At 39.0% G+C, this 15,666-nt stretch overlaps 2 protein-coding genes across 6 annotated transcripts in view; both read right to left on the reverse strand.

Annotated features, from left to right (window-relative positions):
• Positions 1-112: 112 nt before the first annotated feature.
• swi5 (SWI5 homologous recombination repair protein) lies at positions 113-9,157 on the reverse strand. The gene is made up of 5 exons (XM_032540327.1): positions 9,149-9,157; positions 6,941-7,009; positions 6,649-6,752; positions 6,261-6,355; positions 113-705 (listed from the first exon to the last, which is right to left on the reverse strand). The coding sequence occupies exons 1-5, from the start codon at positions 9,155-9,157 to the stop codon at positions 641-643; spliced, it is 342 nt and encodes a 113-aa protein (XP_032396218.1). The 3' UTR covers positions 113-640.
• Positions 9,158-12,441: 3,284 nt separating this feature from the next.
• fam163ba (family with sequence similarity 163 member B, genome duplicate a) overlaps positions 12,442-15,666 on the reverse strand; it is a 69,342-nt gene continuing 66,117 nt past the window's right edge. For all 5 annotated transcript variants that reach the window (XM_032539088.1, XM_032539085.1, XM_032539086.1 and 2 more), the window contains one exon: positions 12,442-15,028. In XM_032539088.1, coding sequence (XP_032394979.1) covers positions 14,588-15,028 — 441 coding nt within the window. In that variant the 3' untranslated portion in view covers positions 12,442-14,587. The remainder of the gene's footprint in view (positions 15,029-15,666) is intronic.

Raw genomic sequence — 15,666 nt, forward strand, 5'->3', positions numbered from 1 at the left:
ACCTTCTGACATAGATCAAAGTATTTCATTCCACAAAATGAATGCTGTAACTATGATGCATCTGTAAGAGTTTCCATAGTGGACAATGAGGGGATAATGCAAAGGACATACATTCTGTGGTGGTCCGAGTGCCTATTTATTACATGTACTGTCAACGTAGAAAGCATATTATACTAGTAGCTAGTACATTTTATTTTACACTTCAAGTTAACACCCCAGAATTCCCTTTTTTTGTAAATAACAAACCAAAGTCAGAAAAGTAATTAACATTCATGCAACCATCCTGCATACCTTCATCCAAACTCCATTTACAAAGGCTCAAATGTCAAAAACAACGGCGTAAGTTAATGGTTTGAGTAGATGGCCTCTTACATGTAATGTCTGCCTGCAGGACCAGCGTCATTCTCCTCTTATCGTGCTCATTACCACTGTTGAAATCTGTCTCGGTAAAGAGGTGAACACAAAAATCACCAAGAAAATGGGCAGACCTTTGTCTGCCGGTTGGGGTCAACACAGTTCCTCTTGTCACATCTTAAGTCCAAATCCAAACTTTGATCAAAAAGTCCTTTTAAGCCCCTTTCCCCTTGGTCTGAAGAACCAGTCTCACCACTGTCATTTCATACTTTTTTTTTTTTTTCCTTCAGTCATCCAGTTCCAGACCAAAATGGCTGTAGAGATCTCGTGTGGTGGTTCCCCGCACAGCAGCTGCAAGACATAGCAAAGTAGGAGTTAGGCCCCTTCAGCATATTACAGGGTCAACTCCCTCTAGTCTACTTTTAAAACAATCCTCAAAACACTGAACAGACCGACACCACAGTGCCCAAACAAATGATTAACTTTGAACACAAGGCTTGTACTTGGTGACAATATTGTATCAGTAGCTTTAAAATGTTATTGAAAGATAAAACAAACTCTTATCTGACCTCGAGGTAAGTCTAATTTTTATGCTTTATTTTTATCAATAAGAGATCACATGACATGAACGACAATGGCAGATTTCACAAGGGAATCCCTGGATTATATAAATAGCTCAAAACGTGAACATGTGTATATTTATAAGATTATCTAGGTAAAAAGACACATCTTTGCAGATGTGACAATGGCAGATTTCTCAAGGAAACTCCTGGGTTACATTAATAGCTCAAAACATGTGACATTGTGTATATTTTCAAGATGATATAGGGAAAATGACCTTAATGGCCGACAGATGGAGAGAGTAAGAGACAAAGGGACAGTTGTCTTTAGAGGGTACTGCAGGGCATCTCCTTGTGTCTCCTTGCTTACTCTCCAGCCTACACACCTCCTCCCTCTCAGAATAACAGCATATAACAGCAACTCAGTGTTCAAGTGTAGACTCTTTCCAAAAGTGTGTGTTTGAGAGAAAGTTAGAGAGAGATAGAGCAAGAGAGAGAGAGAGCAGGAAGAGGGGAAGAGGATGATAGCATTTGTTTGTATTTGTGAAAGTGTATGCATATTCCTGTGTGACAGACAGAGATTGTAATTGTGTGTGAGAGAGAGAGAGTGTGTGTGAGAAAGACGGCCATTGTGTCAGAGGGGAAACGCCACCTCCATTCACTAAGAGGTCATTATCATCCCGACTGTCCACTGTACAGTACTGACAGAGATTTTAAAGAGATAGCAAGCTTTTAACTCCCAGTATCAATTTAAATGAGAGATAGCTCCGTTATTCTACACAAACAACCACAGAATTAGGGAAATAAATGACATTAGAGCAGACAACCAGAGAAGTGGGAAAATAAGCATTTGAAGAATGTATAACTTTCTGTGTTATTCCTTTGTACATATTCCACAAAGATCAGTAGACTAAATCGGTATATCCAGATTTTATTTGACACCACGCACACAGGCGTGTGCATGTAAAAGTAGGTAAAAAGTCATGTTTGTTATGACACACATATTGTGACTTGGCTGTGATTCACCAAAAAACTTGCTAACAGTGTGAAAGGTGTGAACTTCTCAACCTCACGATGTTGCAGCACAAATATTTTTTGAAGACACACAGACACTCGTAGCCTCATTTCCTTACACTAGTGTGTGCCCAGACATACATATTTACACAGTAGTATGCAGTCAGAGGATTTATGACCAACGTTGTAGGGAAAAGGTGAAGTGACAACACAACTTTCAGGTCTCTCTAGGTCCTACAGCCTGCGAAGGGTTTGTTTGTTTTATTTAGATCCCCATTAGCTTCAGCATAAGCTAAAAGCTATGCTTCCTGGGGTCCTTCAATCTGTTCTTGTGACAATACTTTTTACGACATCACATTACACACACACACACACACAGACATTGTAACATTTCAAAATACAAATCAAATTGAAATCTTAGTTAACGCAATTAATACAAAAAATAAAATAAAAGACACTACCCTGAATAGATCTATTTTAAGAAATAAGATAACAAAATGCCCTTTAACAGACTCTAATTTGGTATTAAATATATAAATTCCATTAAAGGTATCATGTCCTAAGTGATTTTTTAAAACACTACTGAGTGTTTTGTTTGATAGTCTTTGGAAGAAGGTTCCATTCACACATTGCTCTGTACCTAACTGAACATTGAATTGATTTGGTTTCCACTTTAGGTAAAATAGAACTACCTACTAATGCATGCCTTGTTGGATAATGATGTGTATTAGTACTAAAGGATAGTTTTGCATATAAAGTAAAAGGTGTTTTGTTATAACATTATGTAAAAAAAAATCTATTTTTAACTTCAAACCATGAGAGGGTTTTATGCATTTTATCAACATTTGATCTAAACCCACACATGCAGCTTTTTTCTGAATCACTTGTAGTTTTTTTATTATGAATTGCCAAAGTGCTGGACCCAACCACAGAGCAGTAATCCAGATGTGAAAAAACAAAGCCTGAAGAACTTGTGTGTGTGGTTTCTTGCACACCTTATAACTGACAAGGTGTTGCCCATTTAACTTCCCAGTTTCTGAACGTGTTTGTCCCAACACAATCTATTGTCAGTCATCACACCCAAATGTTTAGCCTCTTCTCTTTGCTCTACAGAAGTTTGCTCTACACTGAGTTCAAGTTTCGGTTTGGAACATAAAGAAAAATGAGTCCCAACTACTAAACTGGATGTTTTAGATCCATTGAGAATCAGTTTGTAACTCCTGAGCCAGTCCATCACTGACTGTAGCTCTCTCTGTAGTTCAGTATTTAGATCACTAATATCAGTTCCTATTAAATGTAAATGTGCTGTATTTATTTACATGGAATCATCAGCGAACACTGAAATGCTGGCTTTATCTAAAACAGATGGTAAATCATAAGTAAAGATCGTGTAGAGGAGTGACCCAAGGCAAGTTCCTTGATGCACTCCATGTTCCTCAAGCCTTCCCTTTGAAAAACTTCCATTAAAGTAAACTAATTGTCTTCTATCAGTCAAATAACTTTCCATCCATAATAACGCGGTTTGTGAAAAAAACAAATGTTCCATTTTTTTTAACAGTAAGATGTTGTCAATTATATCAAATACTGCAGTAAAATCAAGCATCACAACACCCATTATTTTCCTCTCCTCCATATCCTTAAACCAGTCATCAACCATCTGAGTTAGGGCAGTGGCTGTTGAGTGTTTTCCTCTGTATGCATACTGACGTCTGTAATTAAATTGTTATTTAAAAAATAAGACTGAATCTGTTCATAAACAATTCTTTCCGGTATTTTACAGAGAATTGGTAATAAGCTTATTGGTCCACCGTATGATCCAGAGAAAGGCATTTTCTTATTATTTGGTACTGGCACAACTTTACATATTTTCCATAAAACCCATTAAGTATATGAGCAATAGTAGGAGCAATGATTGAAACGATTGGCTTAAGCAACATATACTCAAGATAGTCAACACCAGGTGGTTTGTTTTTACAATTCATCAGAAGTAATTCAACTTTATAAACAGAGACTCTTATATTTAAAGCTTCGTGATTTACCTTCCTTGATCTTATTTATCAATGTTTTTGACAAATCTGTCATGTTTGGCTGTGTAGTATTTTTAAGATTATTTATGTTATTTATGAAATAATTGTTGAGATAATTTTCTATATCACTTGGTTTGGTAAGAAAATCACTGAAGTTGATTTATTTCCTCTTATTATTCAATGTATTCCATAATTGTATACTATCATGTTTTATTTCTGGAATTTTCTTGTTATAGTACAATTTCTTTGTCTTCTCATTTAAGTTAGTTACACAATTTCTAAGTTTAAAATATATTTGCCAGTCCGACTTGAAAGTAGATATGATTGCTGCTTGCTTACTCTAGCTAGATCTCTTTCTTTCATAAGATCTTTTAATTCTTGCTCTAACCACGGGGTTTTGACATTTTGAACAGTAAACTTTTTAATTGGTGCATGATTTTCTACAATTGTCATTAAAGTTTGATCAAAAAGCTGAAATGCTTTCTCCGGATCCTTTTGTAAAAATACCTCTTACCAGTTTGCATTTGTGACATCATCTTCATATTGCAATTGATTAAATCTTCTAATCTTCATTATTACTTTTGGAACCGATTTAGGAACTTTTGTTTTCCTTACGATTGCAATAAGACTATGGTCACTGCAACCAATTGGTACAGATAAACAATTTGAGTAAAATTCTAGTCTATTTATAAAAGGTATCAATCAACTTCCTGTATTGACCATACAGGAAGCTGATTGAGTGCCATCCCTTATTATACATATTCTAGTCAGTTTATTAATTTCCTGTGATAATCCACATGCCGTTGCTGTGCTCATTTAAATTGGGTTCAATTTAACACTGTGCACTCAGTGTGCAATTTCCACTTTGGGTTTATATGGCAGATTTTTTTTCCAAATCTTAGTTGAGGCTAAATACTCTGAGGTTGAATCTTTGGCTGTGACTCTCCAGCTTTTCAGTTTTGTCTCTCACTTCTTTGATTTCTTCTTGGAGAGCTTTATACACATGCTCCGCTTCATTCATTCTGTCATGCATGCCGGACAGGCCCAACTCCACATCTACGAGTTTATCTTTACAATCCTTCAGTCCGAGTTGTAGTGCATCAAACTGAGGCTGTAATTTATTCATTGCCTCATTTATTTCTTCCTTTATTATTCCACGGATCAAGGCAGCTAATTTAGCTCTATCCAGTGATTCTTTTCCTCGACTTGCTAGACTGACTTTCCTTTACATCAATAGTTCTTAGTTATGGGGAAACTTTGGAACCTTTATTACTTAAATTTGTTTTAGGAGTTCAGAGTCCTTGATGTTCCACACGCTCAGTCTCAGCAACCGGACACGGCGTCACTGATGTACCAGCTCCTATCCAATCAGTGATTTGAATGAGGTGATTATTAAACGTAGCACCAAAAGTAATGCTATATAAACAAAAAGTATTTAAATAAATTATAAATTTAAGCTTGATGAGATGATAACCCAAGTATAACCAAGCTAGCTAAATTAGTAAGCACTTGAACCAATGAAATCTTTTGGTAAAGTGTCAATTTAATGGAATGAAAGTTTTATAGTATAGTAAATACTGTTTGAAGTTTAGACTGTTTTGAGTCAGGCATTCAGGGAAACAGAGACACTGCTCTGCTGCCTTCTGGTGGTTGGCTGTACAACAACTTAAATCCCAACAAATCTCAACATTTTTAAATTATACTTTTACAGATATAATGCTAAAGCTATATTTTATTGGTGCATAACTGCAACTGGACTTCATCTGTCATGGATACAAAAGAAGGCCACTACTATGAGAGGGAGGAGAGCATTCATCCAATTAATGGCTGCTACAATCAACATACAAGTTGGGTATTAAATGTATACTGTGGGTGGTTGATATTGCTGTATTACAATACATTTTCCACACCTCAGTTTACTTTAAAGAAAATGTAGACCCTTTCCTACAGTCTCAATTTGACTGTGCCCCAGAAATAGGAAGACATTGTGCTAATTTGATCAAAAGTACTGAGCTAAAGTAATGAAAGCCCACAGTGGGGTTGAATAAATCAAGCCATAAAGAATAAGCACAAAGTGTATTACAAAACACTCCATATGAGTGAATTATTTAAAATGACTGTCCAGAATCTATTTCTGAATTTGTGACTTATTTTACTACTGGTCAGTTCAGTTTAAATTTAAATTAAGTGTAAGCCACAATATTCAATTATAAACATTATAAATTGGATCTTGGTCTTGTAAATTCTGCAATTATGCATGTTTAAATGATACTAATGTGGATTCAAATACAATCAATTCTCTTACCAATACGGCCCAGGAGTGACTGTCCAATGTCTTTAATGTCATTGTATTCATGCAGCATATCAATATGATGCTCCAGCTCCTCTACTCTGCATCCTCTGGAGAAACACACACACACACACACACACACACACACACACACACACACAAATAGAACAGAAAAAAACTAAAGCAAATCAGAAAACTGTGCAGGCTAAAAGAGCACACATGGAAACACATATGCATCATGGGTATATCATAGTATTATTAGTGCGGATCAACACTTTTGATTCCCTGCCCCCTAGGACTAAACTGAATCATTAGCACTACATGCTTAACCTCAACCCATACCATTGAAGTTGGACCTCAATGACAGAAACACAGAAAGACAAATACACACAGCTGTACTCACTCAGCCTCCAGCTGTGCTATCTCTGTACCCAGCTGCTCTGCTCTCCTCTTCAGCTCTGCTACCTCCTCTGCAGGGCTAAGTTTAGCACTCTCAGTTACTTGAAGCTGTTGGATGCATACACACAACCATGATACTGGATGCACATGGGCACTTCATAGAGGATTGTGGTTGTGTGTGTGTGTGTGTGTGTGGTGTGTGGTGTGTGTGTGTGTGTGTGTGTGTGTGTGTGTGTGTGTGTGTGTGTGTGTGTGTGTGTGTGTGTGTGTGTGAGACAGAGAGGGGGTTTACTCACAGGTGATTTGAAGTGGGCGTGTACCCTCTTAAACTTTGAGAATGGAGTTCTAGGGAGAGACGAGCAAAACTTTTGTTAAAGTATCCGTATAATTTGATGAAAAAAATGTATTAAAAGAAAACCCTTTATTTGGGGGGGTTCCATGTTCACTAAAATTTTTTAAACTCTAAAAAAGGGAAGGGAAACAACGATAAAATACAAGCTGTTTTGTCTGTGTACTAAAAAGAAAAAAACGGGTTTAAGCTACACCCCAAAGTAAGTCAGACCCCCCACAAAAAGCGTTTTTTAAAATTTGTCACGCCCAAAACTTCAACAAACACCCTATGTATTAGTTTAATTTAAATTCCAACCCTGAAAATTAAAATGCTCCAAAAAAACAGAAATCCCGGACAAAAAACTTTTTATCCACGAAATACCAGTAACGAAAAACTTAAAATTTGGATTACGTTTACAATTCCTTTTCACGCCCCTTAAAATCCCCCTCTCGGGTGTCAAAGGGGCCCTTGGTTTTTCACAAACCGGGGGTTTTCACCCGATTGCTCTGTGTTCATAACCCCTTTAATTTGTAAAAATATGCGGGTTATTTTTGGATTTAATGCAGTGGTTCAGAAATTAACAAAAAGGGGAAAAATTCCGCGGGCCCGATAACAAAAAGATTCTTTTTGAAGGTTTAGTTCTTTAGCGAGAGGCGGGACTTGTAAAAAAATTTTGGTTTCCCAAAAAAACCCGGGAAAACCCACTCTTCCCTGGGGTTTTTTTTGGGCTTTGACTGAAAATTGGGGCAAGTTTTTTTTGTCCATTTTTTGTTTCTAAAAAAACCGACAATTTAAAAACCCCCCATTACCTTGTATTAACTTTGGCTCCTTTGCAAAGTTTTTGAAAAAAATACTAAAAAATTGTGTCATAACCAAGGGACTTCCCGCGGGGTATTTCGCCAAATCCCGTATTTCAGGAAAAAACTGCAAAACCATTTTTAACTTCCCTTAGCTTTTTTTAGGTTTAATTAAATTGTTAAATAGCTTTTTTAGTTGCAAAAAATTTTCCCTGTGCCTATTTACCTCCTTACTATACACGCGCCCCGCCTCGGCAAGTTTGGGGCATGATTGAGATTTCCTCGGCAAAAGCTACCAAAAGATTTCCCAACTTTCAACGGGTTGGGGGAAATTTAAAGGGCTGCCAGTAACGCCAAGCCCCCCACCCAATTGCGGCCCAATTTTTTTAATTTTTATGAAAAAGGGACGGGGGGTTTCCTGGCCCTCCGGGGTTGGCAGGGGGCAGTTACAGGGGTTTCCCTCCTTGAAAAAAACAGGGGCCCACATTTAGATTCCAAAACCCTGGGCCCTTTTTTGGCTGCGTCATTCTTCCCATTCCCCCTCCCCTTTTCCCTTTCTTCAGGTCATAAAAATTTTAAGGGCCCAAAAACCCCCAAAATAATTTTTAAAAAACGGTTGGACTTTTCCCAAAAATCCCCCATTTTTGGTCTCAGTTTTTTTTTAAACCGTTACCAAAAAAAACCTAACTTTGGCTTTTTGGTTTTTTTTTGTACTCAGCACTCAGTCTAAAATATTAGCCAGTGTTTGAAATAAATTTTGGGCGTTGGGTCAAAACCGTAAAAAGCGACAAAATTTTTCGTGAACTTTCACAACCCTTAGCCTAATTTTTATTTTCCCTATTTTTGACATTCAAATTTTTTAAAAACGATTATTGTCAAGCTAAATTCTACAAACTGTAAACAAGGATAAATGGTTCCAGTTAATGTTACCACTAAATCATCCCAACATGGGTTGTCTGCACAATTTTTGCGTTTACTTCGACAACAACCAGACCCAATGCGGGGCTGGCATGTGTCAACCACTGACTGTGAAGGTGTCAACAAAGCCAATATCATTATTGGACCACCAGATGGCGACAACGTACAATTTAAGTTAACTGTTCTAGCCTACTTCTGCTTTTATCACATTTCTGTTGATTCCCTGCCTACGTAGCCTACAGATTCTTCCTTCTCTCTCTCTCTGGCTAAAAGAAAACTCTCACTTGTTGACTGAGAAAAAATAATGCATAGCCTGAGAGCGATGTTGTGGGTCAGCGATATTCATTTATTGCTAACTTTAACTGAGGCTACACGAACGCGCGCACACACTATGCGTCTCACTATCTTTGTAGGGACCCGTCATTGACATAATGCATTCCCTAGCACCTTGCCCCAACCTTAACCATCACAACTAAATGCCTAACCGTAATCCTTACCCTAACCCTAACCATAACCTAATTCTAACCCTAATCCTAAAACCAAGTCTTAACCCTCAAACAGCCCTTTAAATTTGTGGGGTCCAGTATTTTGGCCCCACAAAGCTGTCCAGACTCCACAAGTATAATGTATTCCAAGTTTTTGGACCCCACGAATATAGTTTAATGAGAACACACACACACACACACACACACACACACACACACACACACACACACACACCACACACACACACACACACACACACACACACACACACACACACACACACACACACTTTTTCTACCCCATAGGTTCAGTAGGCCTACAGCTCACTGGGCAAGTAGCAAAGAAAGAGAATCACAGCAAAATATTTAGCAAGAAGAGAGTGAGACAGAAAGGCAGAACAAAATGTGTATCCAGGGGGGTTGGTGTTGGGGGTGTGGAGGACATAAAGTTGAATCCCATCTGTGTTGTGTCCTCAGGATTCATTGCTTATTTATCAGATGTTATACAAAGACAGAGAGGGTCTGTAATGAAAAATTCAGACAGGAGGTATGGCCTTTTCTCCTTTTAGAAATCACAAGATTACACACACTGGGCGGTAATGGCTCCTGCATAGAGTGATGCGTGTGTGTGTGTGCGTGTGTGTGTGCGTGTGTGCGTGTGTGGGTGTGGGTGTGTGTGTGGGACACAGAGAGATTTGTGGAGGATAGCTATTTCAATACATCTTTGACAGAGCAATAAGTGTCCGTTACTCTGTCACATTTTCTGAATGGCTGCTATACATCCCTGACTTTAGTTAATTAAGGACACAAAGTCATGTGTTTTATTTGTGTGTGCAGCAATGACAGGGATGTTTTTATCGCAGCAAATATAACATCTGCTGTTGTTGTTAATGTCAGCAAGTGTCTAATTGTGATGTTGGTTTTAGTTTGGTTTATAGTCGGAGGAAAGGGCTCTTTCCTAATGTGCTACCAACCTCTCAAAGCATGGACTGCCTGTGTTTGGGTAATGTCCACTTTGGTGGTGAAGAGTCCCGGGAATGCCAAGATAAAGGGCAAGGAATGTTCAGTAATAGGACAGCATCATTATAAAAATATATGATGTATATCCCACACGCCTCTTCTGTACTGCATCTAAATTCCACTGCTGGGGAATTACAATATCACCAGCGACCATAAAATAGACACACACACACACACACACCACACACACACACACACACACACACACACACACACACACACACACACACACACACACACACACACACACACACACACACACACACACACACACACACACCATGTAGTAAGTAGTAAAGGAAAGATGGCAGAGAAACAAGAAGAAGAGAAGAAGAAGAAGAAGAAGAAAAAGATTGCACAAGAGATGCAGTAGACAGACAGGGTGAGAGAGAGTGAGCACACTGCTGCAGGGTGAGGGGTAGATGAGGGGGATGATTCAAAGCATGTCATAAAACATCGATACACCTCTAAAGGCTGCGCTACAAGCTCTGCTTACACTGGAGGCGATTATGCCGCTAAATAATTCACAAAGCCTGCACAAGCGCTTATTCACACTATAGGCTAAAGTACAAACTTTTTTGCAAACAAATACAGAAATGGATAAAAAACAAACACATTACCCAAAAACCTACACACAAATGTATGCCCCACCATACCCATACAAATCAGTGTTTTCAGTGAAAAGGTTTTACTGGAGTAAAGCTTAAAAGGAAAGATTGGTGTTTATATTTAGCTTTTCAGACTAGCATCCAGAGCCTTGGTGAATGACTCTTTGATAGAAAGTAGCCAATAGATCGCGGCGTCTGTTTTAGTTGGGAGGTAGATTCTTCCTGAGCTCGAACAATGTCAGCCGTGATGGAAGGATACCGCCACAAACCTCCAAGCTCACTTTCACAACAACATCTCAATCAAAACAGTAATGAATCCCTCATCAGGATTTTAACTGAATGTTACGAATGCTTTTACTTTGACAGGCTGGCAGTTGTCTCTGAGCCAAGAATGTTAAACATGATCCATACCTCAAACTGAGATACAATGTAACCAGATAAGTAGTCCTAGTATCATCGCATATATATTATAATTACTGTAAAGGGAATAAATAAAGACATTTCCAACCATTTTTTCTTGCCTGTGGAATTGTAGTCACAGTAATTCCCTGTTACAATTTAATGTATTAATAAATGAGTTTGAATATAGCCTCATCAAAGAGAATCCATCACAATCTGAAAGGTTTTCCATATCTGAAGCAGTGCTGTTGTATTAATGCCATCACAAAATGGCTATTCACGTCCCTGCCAGGGAGGCCTCGCTTTGATGTGAGCTCTTCTACGCCTCTATCGGTCTGTGGATTCTGTGGTATGTGCTATTTGTCATTCATTTGCTCTGACTCATCCTTCCTATAACTACCTCTATTTTCTCTCTGAAATAGTTCTCAGTTGTTTTTCTATTGTATGATTAGTCTGCTTGCCTCTCTGACTCACTCAGTTTATTGTCAGAATTAAGCTTCCCATTTTTGTCTTCTAGCCGGATGACTTTTCATCGTGGCTATCATCTCCTCGCCTCTGACTGTCAGATTGGTTCATCATCGCACTTACAGTAAGCATCACATTCTTGTTTCTTCAGCCTTACTATTCAAACATGTTTGCTGTCATGACTCTCATCTCGTCGCCTCAGGGCTGACTGGATCTGTGTGCACTGTGTGGACAGACTAAATCGCTGTTGCTCTGGTTAGAGGTTTGGCAGGCTTCACTGTTTTATCGGCTACAGTATGTCTGAAGCATATTAATATGTTCACTGATTTCTCTCTGAGACGTATTTACACCTGTGTTTGGCTGCCGCTGAGCATAACAGTACATTTCCTCCATAAGTTAAGATGATGAACAGGTGTTGGCTTATGAGTTTCATTGACAACAAAGAGACAAACATGCACCAAGCTAAACAGAATCAGATTGCTGTTTTTAATCTACAAAGGGTCGTTTTTCAAAGCATATATTGCAGCTAGCTGATATTTACCCTACGTTTAAAAGTTCCCTAAATAAGATAATCCAGGATGAATCCACTGGAGCCATGCCCAGGCATAAACCTTTATCAATAGGCCCATTATATATAAGTACACGTTGCACACAAATAGTGTAAATTACTTGAATTTAAACTCCCCAGGTTTGTCATTTAGTAACATTTGAATATAAATTCGAGCCACAGGAAATATAACTTGGTGAAAATAACAGCACCAACAAAACAGATCAGAAGGATTTTCACACCATTTTATTAGCAACAATGGTTCTGTTAGTTATATATTAGAAACAAGGACAGAAACATTTCTGCTGTGTCTAAAAAACCCAGCTGGATCATAAAATAAAGCAAGTAATTCAAATACTGTAGGGAAAAGCAACACTGCATTTGAATATACACTTGTAATAATAATAATAAATTGCTCTCATAATTCTATATGGCACAAAGTTTCCTGTGCAACTGTCACATCTGTTTAAAAAGTAAGGAAAGCATAGCACTGGGAAGTGTGTGTGTGTGTGTGTGTGTGTGTGTGTGTGTGTGTGTGTGTGTGTGTGTGTGTGTCGTAGTAGTGTATTTGCAGGAAAGCACGTCACAAGAGGAAAAACTCACTGTTTAACCCTTTGGGAATATAAATGAGCATGACTGCTGATAAAATCAACAAAGAGACAGAAAGGGGGGGGGGTTCAGCATTTACCATCCATTTTGAGCGGAGGGGGAGGTCCAAGAAGGACAATCCAATCAGCTTCAAGCCCCTCACACGACTACAAGCAATTCTTCTTGAAATCAAACAGTAAATCATTTCATTCATTTATTGTGTGTCCTGTGTCCATAAAACTCCACTCCACTGTTCCTCCACTCAGAAAATCAGCCCTCCAGCCAGGCCGCTGAACCAAGCGCAGAAAATAAAAACAATCCCAGGAAGGAACTCTCTGAGTACCTCAGATGAAGAGCAAATATTCCTCAGTCCAGTCAGTCGAGAGAAGAGAGACACCGGAGTTTACGCTATGGCCTGTTAAATATTTATAGATGTGCCTTTAAAGGTACATTCATCCTTAGCCCATAATGCCACACACCAACAAATCAGAAATGACAAAAGGAATGCACTGAGGAGTCCACAAAATTCAACTTCAGTGAATAACTTAACTGAACATCACATTAAAGTTAAGTGTTGCTGTAAAAACGTTTTACTCATCTGACTGCCACCTACATCTTGAGTGTGTTATAGCATTAATCAGTAAAATAAACATTTACAAATTAAATGTAGTCACATCCTCTGGCATTAGCATGAATTTAAAGGTAAAGTGTCCAACTAATACAATCCCTTCACCCTTTACAAGTTTAAAGTGTTATTGCAACCCAACACTCGGTTTGGTACACATAGGGGTGACAGATTGTTTAATTGTATGGAAAAAGAATCCTGCTATAACAACTGATTGAGTCACACACACACGCACACATGCATGCAAGCACAGTCGCACAAATGCAGACAAATGCAAGAACCCATCCCCCTTTGGCACCTAGTCCGCCCTGCTTGCAAGAACTCAGAGGTCTGTCTCTGCTGAAGTGTAGTACATACACTTTGTGTTGTCAGCAGATGCTCAGAGAAACCAGCCTCTCATCAAACCGGAGACCTCTATGAAAGGATGTGGAAAACAAGCAAGGATTTTCATTTTCTGTGAGCCCTTTATGTCTATTATGCCAAATATTATGGCCAAATTTAAGTCTATCTAAACTGCCAGTGGGTGGCAGCTAAAACATGACATCCCCCTTCCTCCACTGGCGGTGAGTGATATTTTATAATCTCTATAATCTGTGGATGGAGGAACAGACAGATCATCCCATCATAGGAGAGGGAATCACTGGACTTTTCCTAATCATATTTTGTTTGTACAGTAGCAGCTATGGCAGAGAGAAAATCCCTGCCGGTTATGTCATTTTGACATGGCGGGAATCTGTGTATTTTTCAGGCCATGGGTAGAAGAGTCCAGAGGAAGTAGGGCTAAACAAATTCTATCAAATTCTGAAACAAAGCCCATTGTTATTGTTAAAAAAGAGATTTTCAAAACATAACGATAAGAAGTTCATGTTATTGATAATTTAACGTTTTTATTTTTTTTAAATACTTTAAACTCTATATGGGCCCAAGTGTAAAGTCCTGGACCTGAGCATAGTACCTTTAAAACTCCTGTCCTGAGAGCCATCTGAGTCCTCCATTCTGCAACAGGTGACTAGTAGAACAAGACCAGACTAGATCATCTACACTAGACTTGACTAAACTGGTCAAGATGACAAAAACACGGTTGGACTCAAGCCCAGTCCGGCCTAGGCCACCTCAATTCATTTAAGCACAAACTGAGACAGAGTTCCAACCGCGCCCAGCTAAACATCAGTGCTGATGCTGCAGCTGCGTGTGAACATGTCCCTCATGGTGACCGATCGGGCGAGGTTTGGTTTACGGTAGTTTGTAATGTTAACAGGCACTGGCAGGTCCAGGTCCTGCTGTTGGACACTTCGGTAGATGATCCGGTCACCTCCGTTCCTCAACCCATCTGGTTGATGATGGATTTGCGGCTGGGGGGGGGGCTGGAGGTAGAAAGGCAGCTCATAGTGTGTACAGGATGGACAGAAGGTCTGTGAGCGTGTTAGTTTCCTGGCCAGTGGAGGGGTGGAGAAAAGGGCGGGGCCATTTGGGATGGAGGAGGCGGCAGCCGTCGCCGCCACAATGTTGTGATTGGAGTGGACAGGTGGAAGGCGGGACGTAACCGCAAAATCTGGCTCCTCCTCCTCCGACTCGGACTCTTCCTTCTTGCAGCAATAATACTGGGGGTGAGAGAGGAAGGAGGATGGGGTAGAAAGAAAAGGGAGGGAGAAGCAGAGATAATATTAGGGCAAAAAGGTACCAAAAGGTGTAAAATGACGAATGATGAAGGAAAGAAGATTGGTGTTAAAAAGAGGTATTACAAAATAGTGGATTAACAATGAAGAGAAAACAATAAGAGAAAGGAAGGGACATTTATTATATTCTACTGAAATGTCTGCATGGCCATGTTGTTAGCAGCAACAGCTAAATAAACGCTTTGGCAAACAAGTTTACATGCATTTATCAGCCACTAAAGTCTATGTTATAATAATTATGGTACAATTTTACAATGCTTGCAATCAGAAAGTCTGAGATTTTGTGCATATTGAGTAGAAGAAATGGAAAATAACATTTCATAATAAATAAATATAGCGTAAATGTATGTATTTACATAACGTCAGGCTACCACAATTGTCTGTGGTTTTACACTATGGACAGAAAGCATGCATTCATGCAACACTCTTCAGAGAAAGGAAGTCTCTCATAATCCAACCTCACTTTAGCCCATTTTCCCATGAGGTGCTTGCAAATCCACATGCACGTGCAAAAAGGTTTTGTCTGTAATTATTTTTCTATCGTTCCAAATCTATTACAGATT

Source organism: Etheostoma spectabile, chromosome 16, assembly GCF_008692095.1.
Source record: "Etheostoma spectabile isolate EspeVRDwgs_2016 chromosome 16, UIUC_Espe_1.0, whole genome shotgun sequence".
Lineage (NCBI taxonomy): Eukaryota > Metazoa > Chordata > Actinopteri > Perciformes > Percidae > Etheostoma > Etheostoma spectabile.

Coding starts and splice junctions, on each gene's coding strand:
- swi5 (XM_032540327.1), bottom strand. Junction 6,753..6,940: donor ACGCCCACTTCAAATCACCT/GTGAGTAAACCC, acceptor TGCATCCAACAG/CTTCAAGTAACTGAGAGTGC. Junction 706..6,260: donor GTCACTCCTGGGCCGTATTG/GTAAGAGAATTG, acceptor TATGTCTTGCAG/CTGCTGTGCGGGGAACCACC.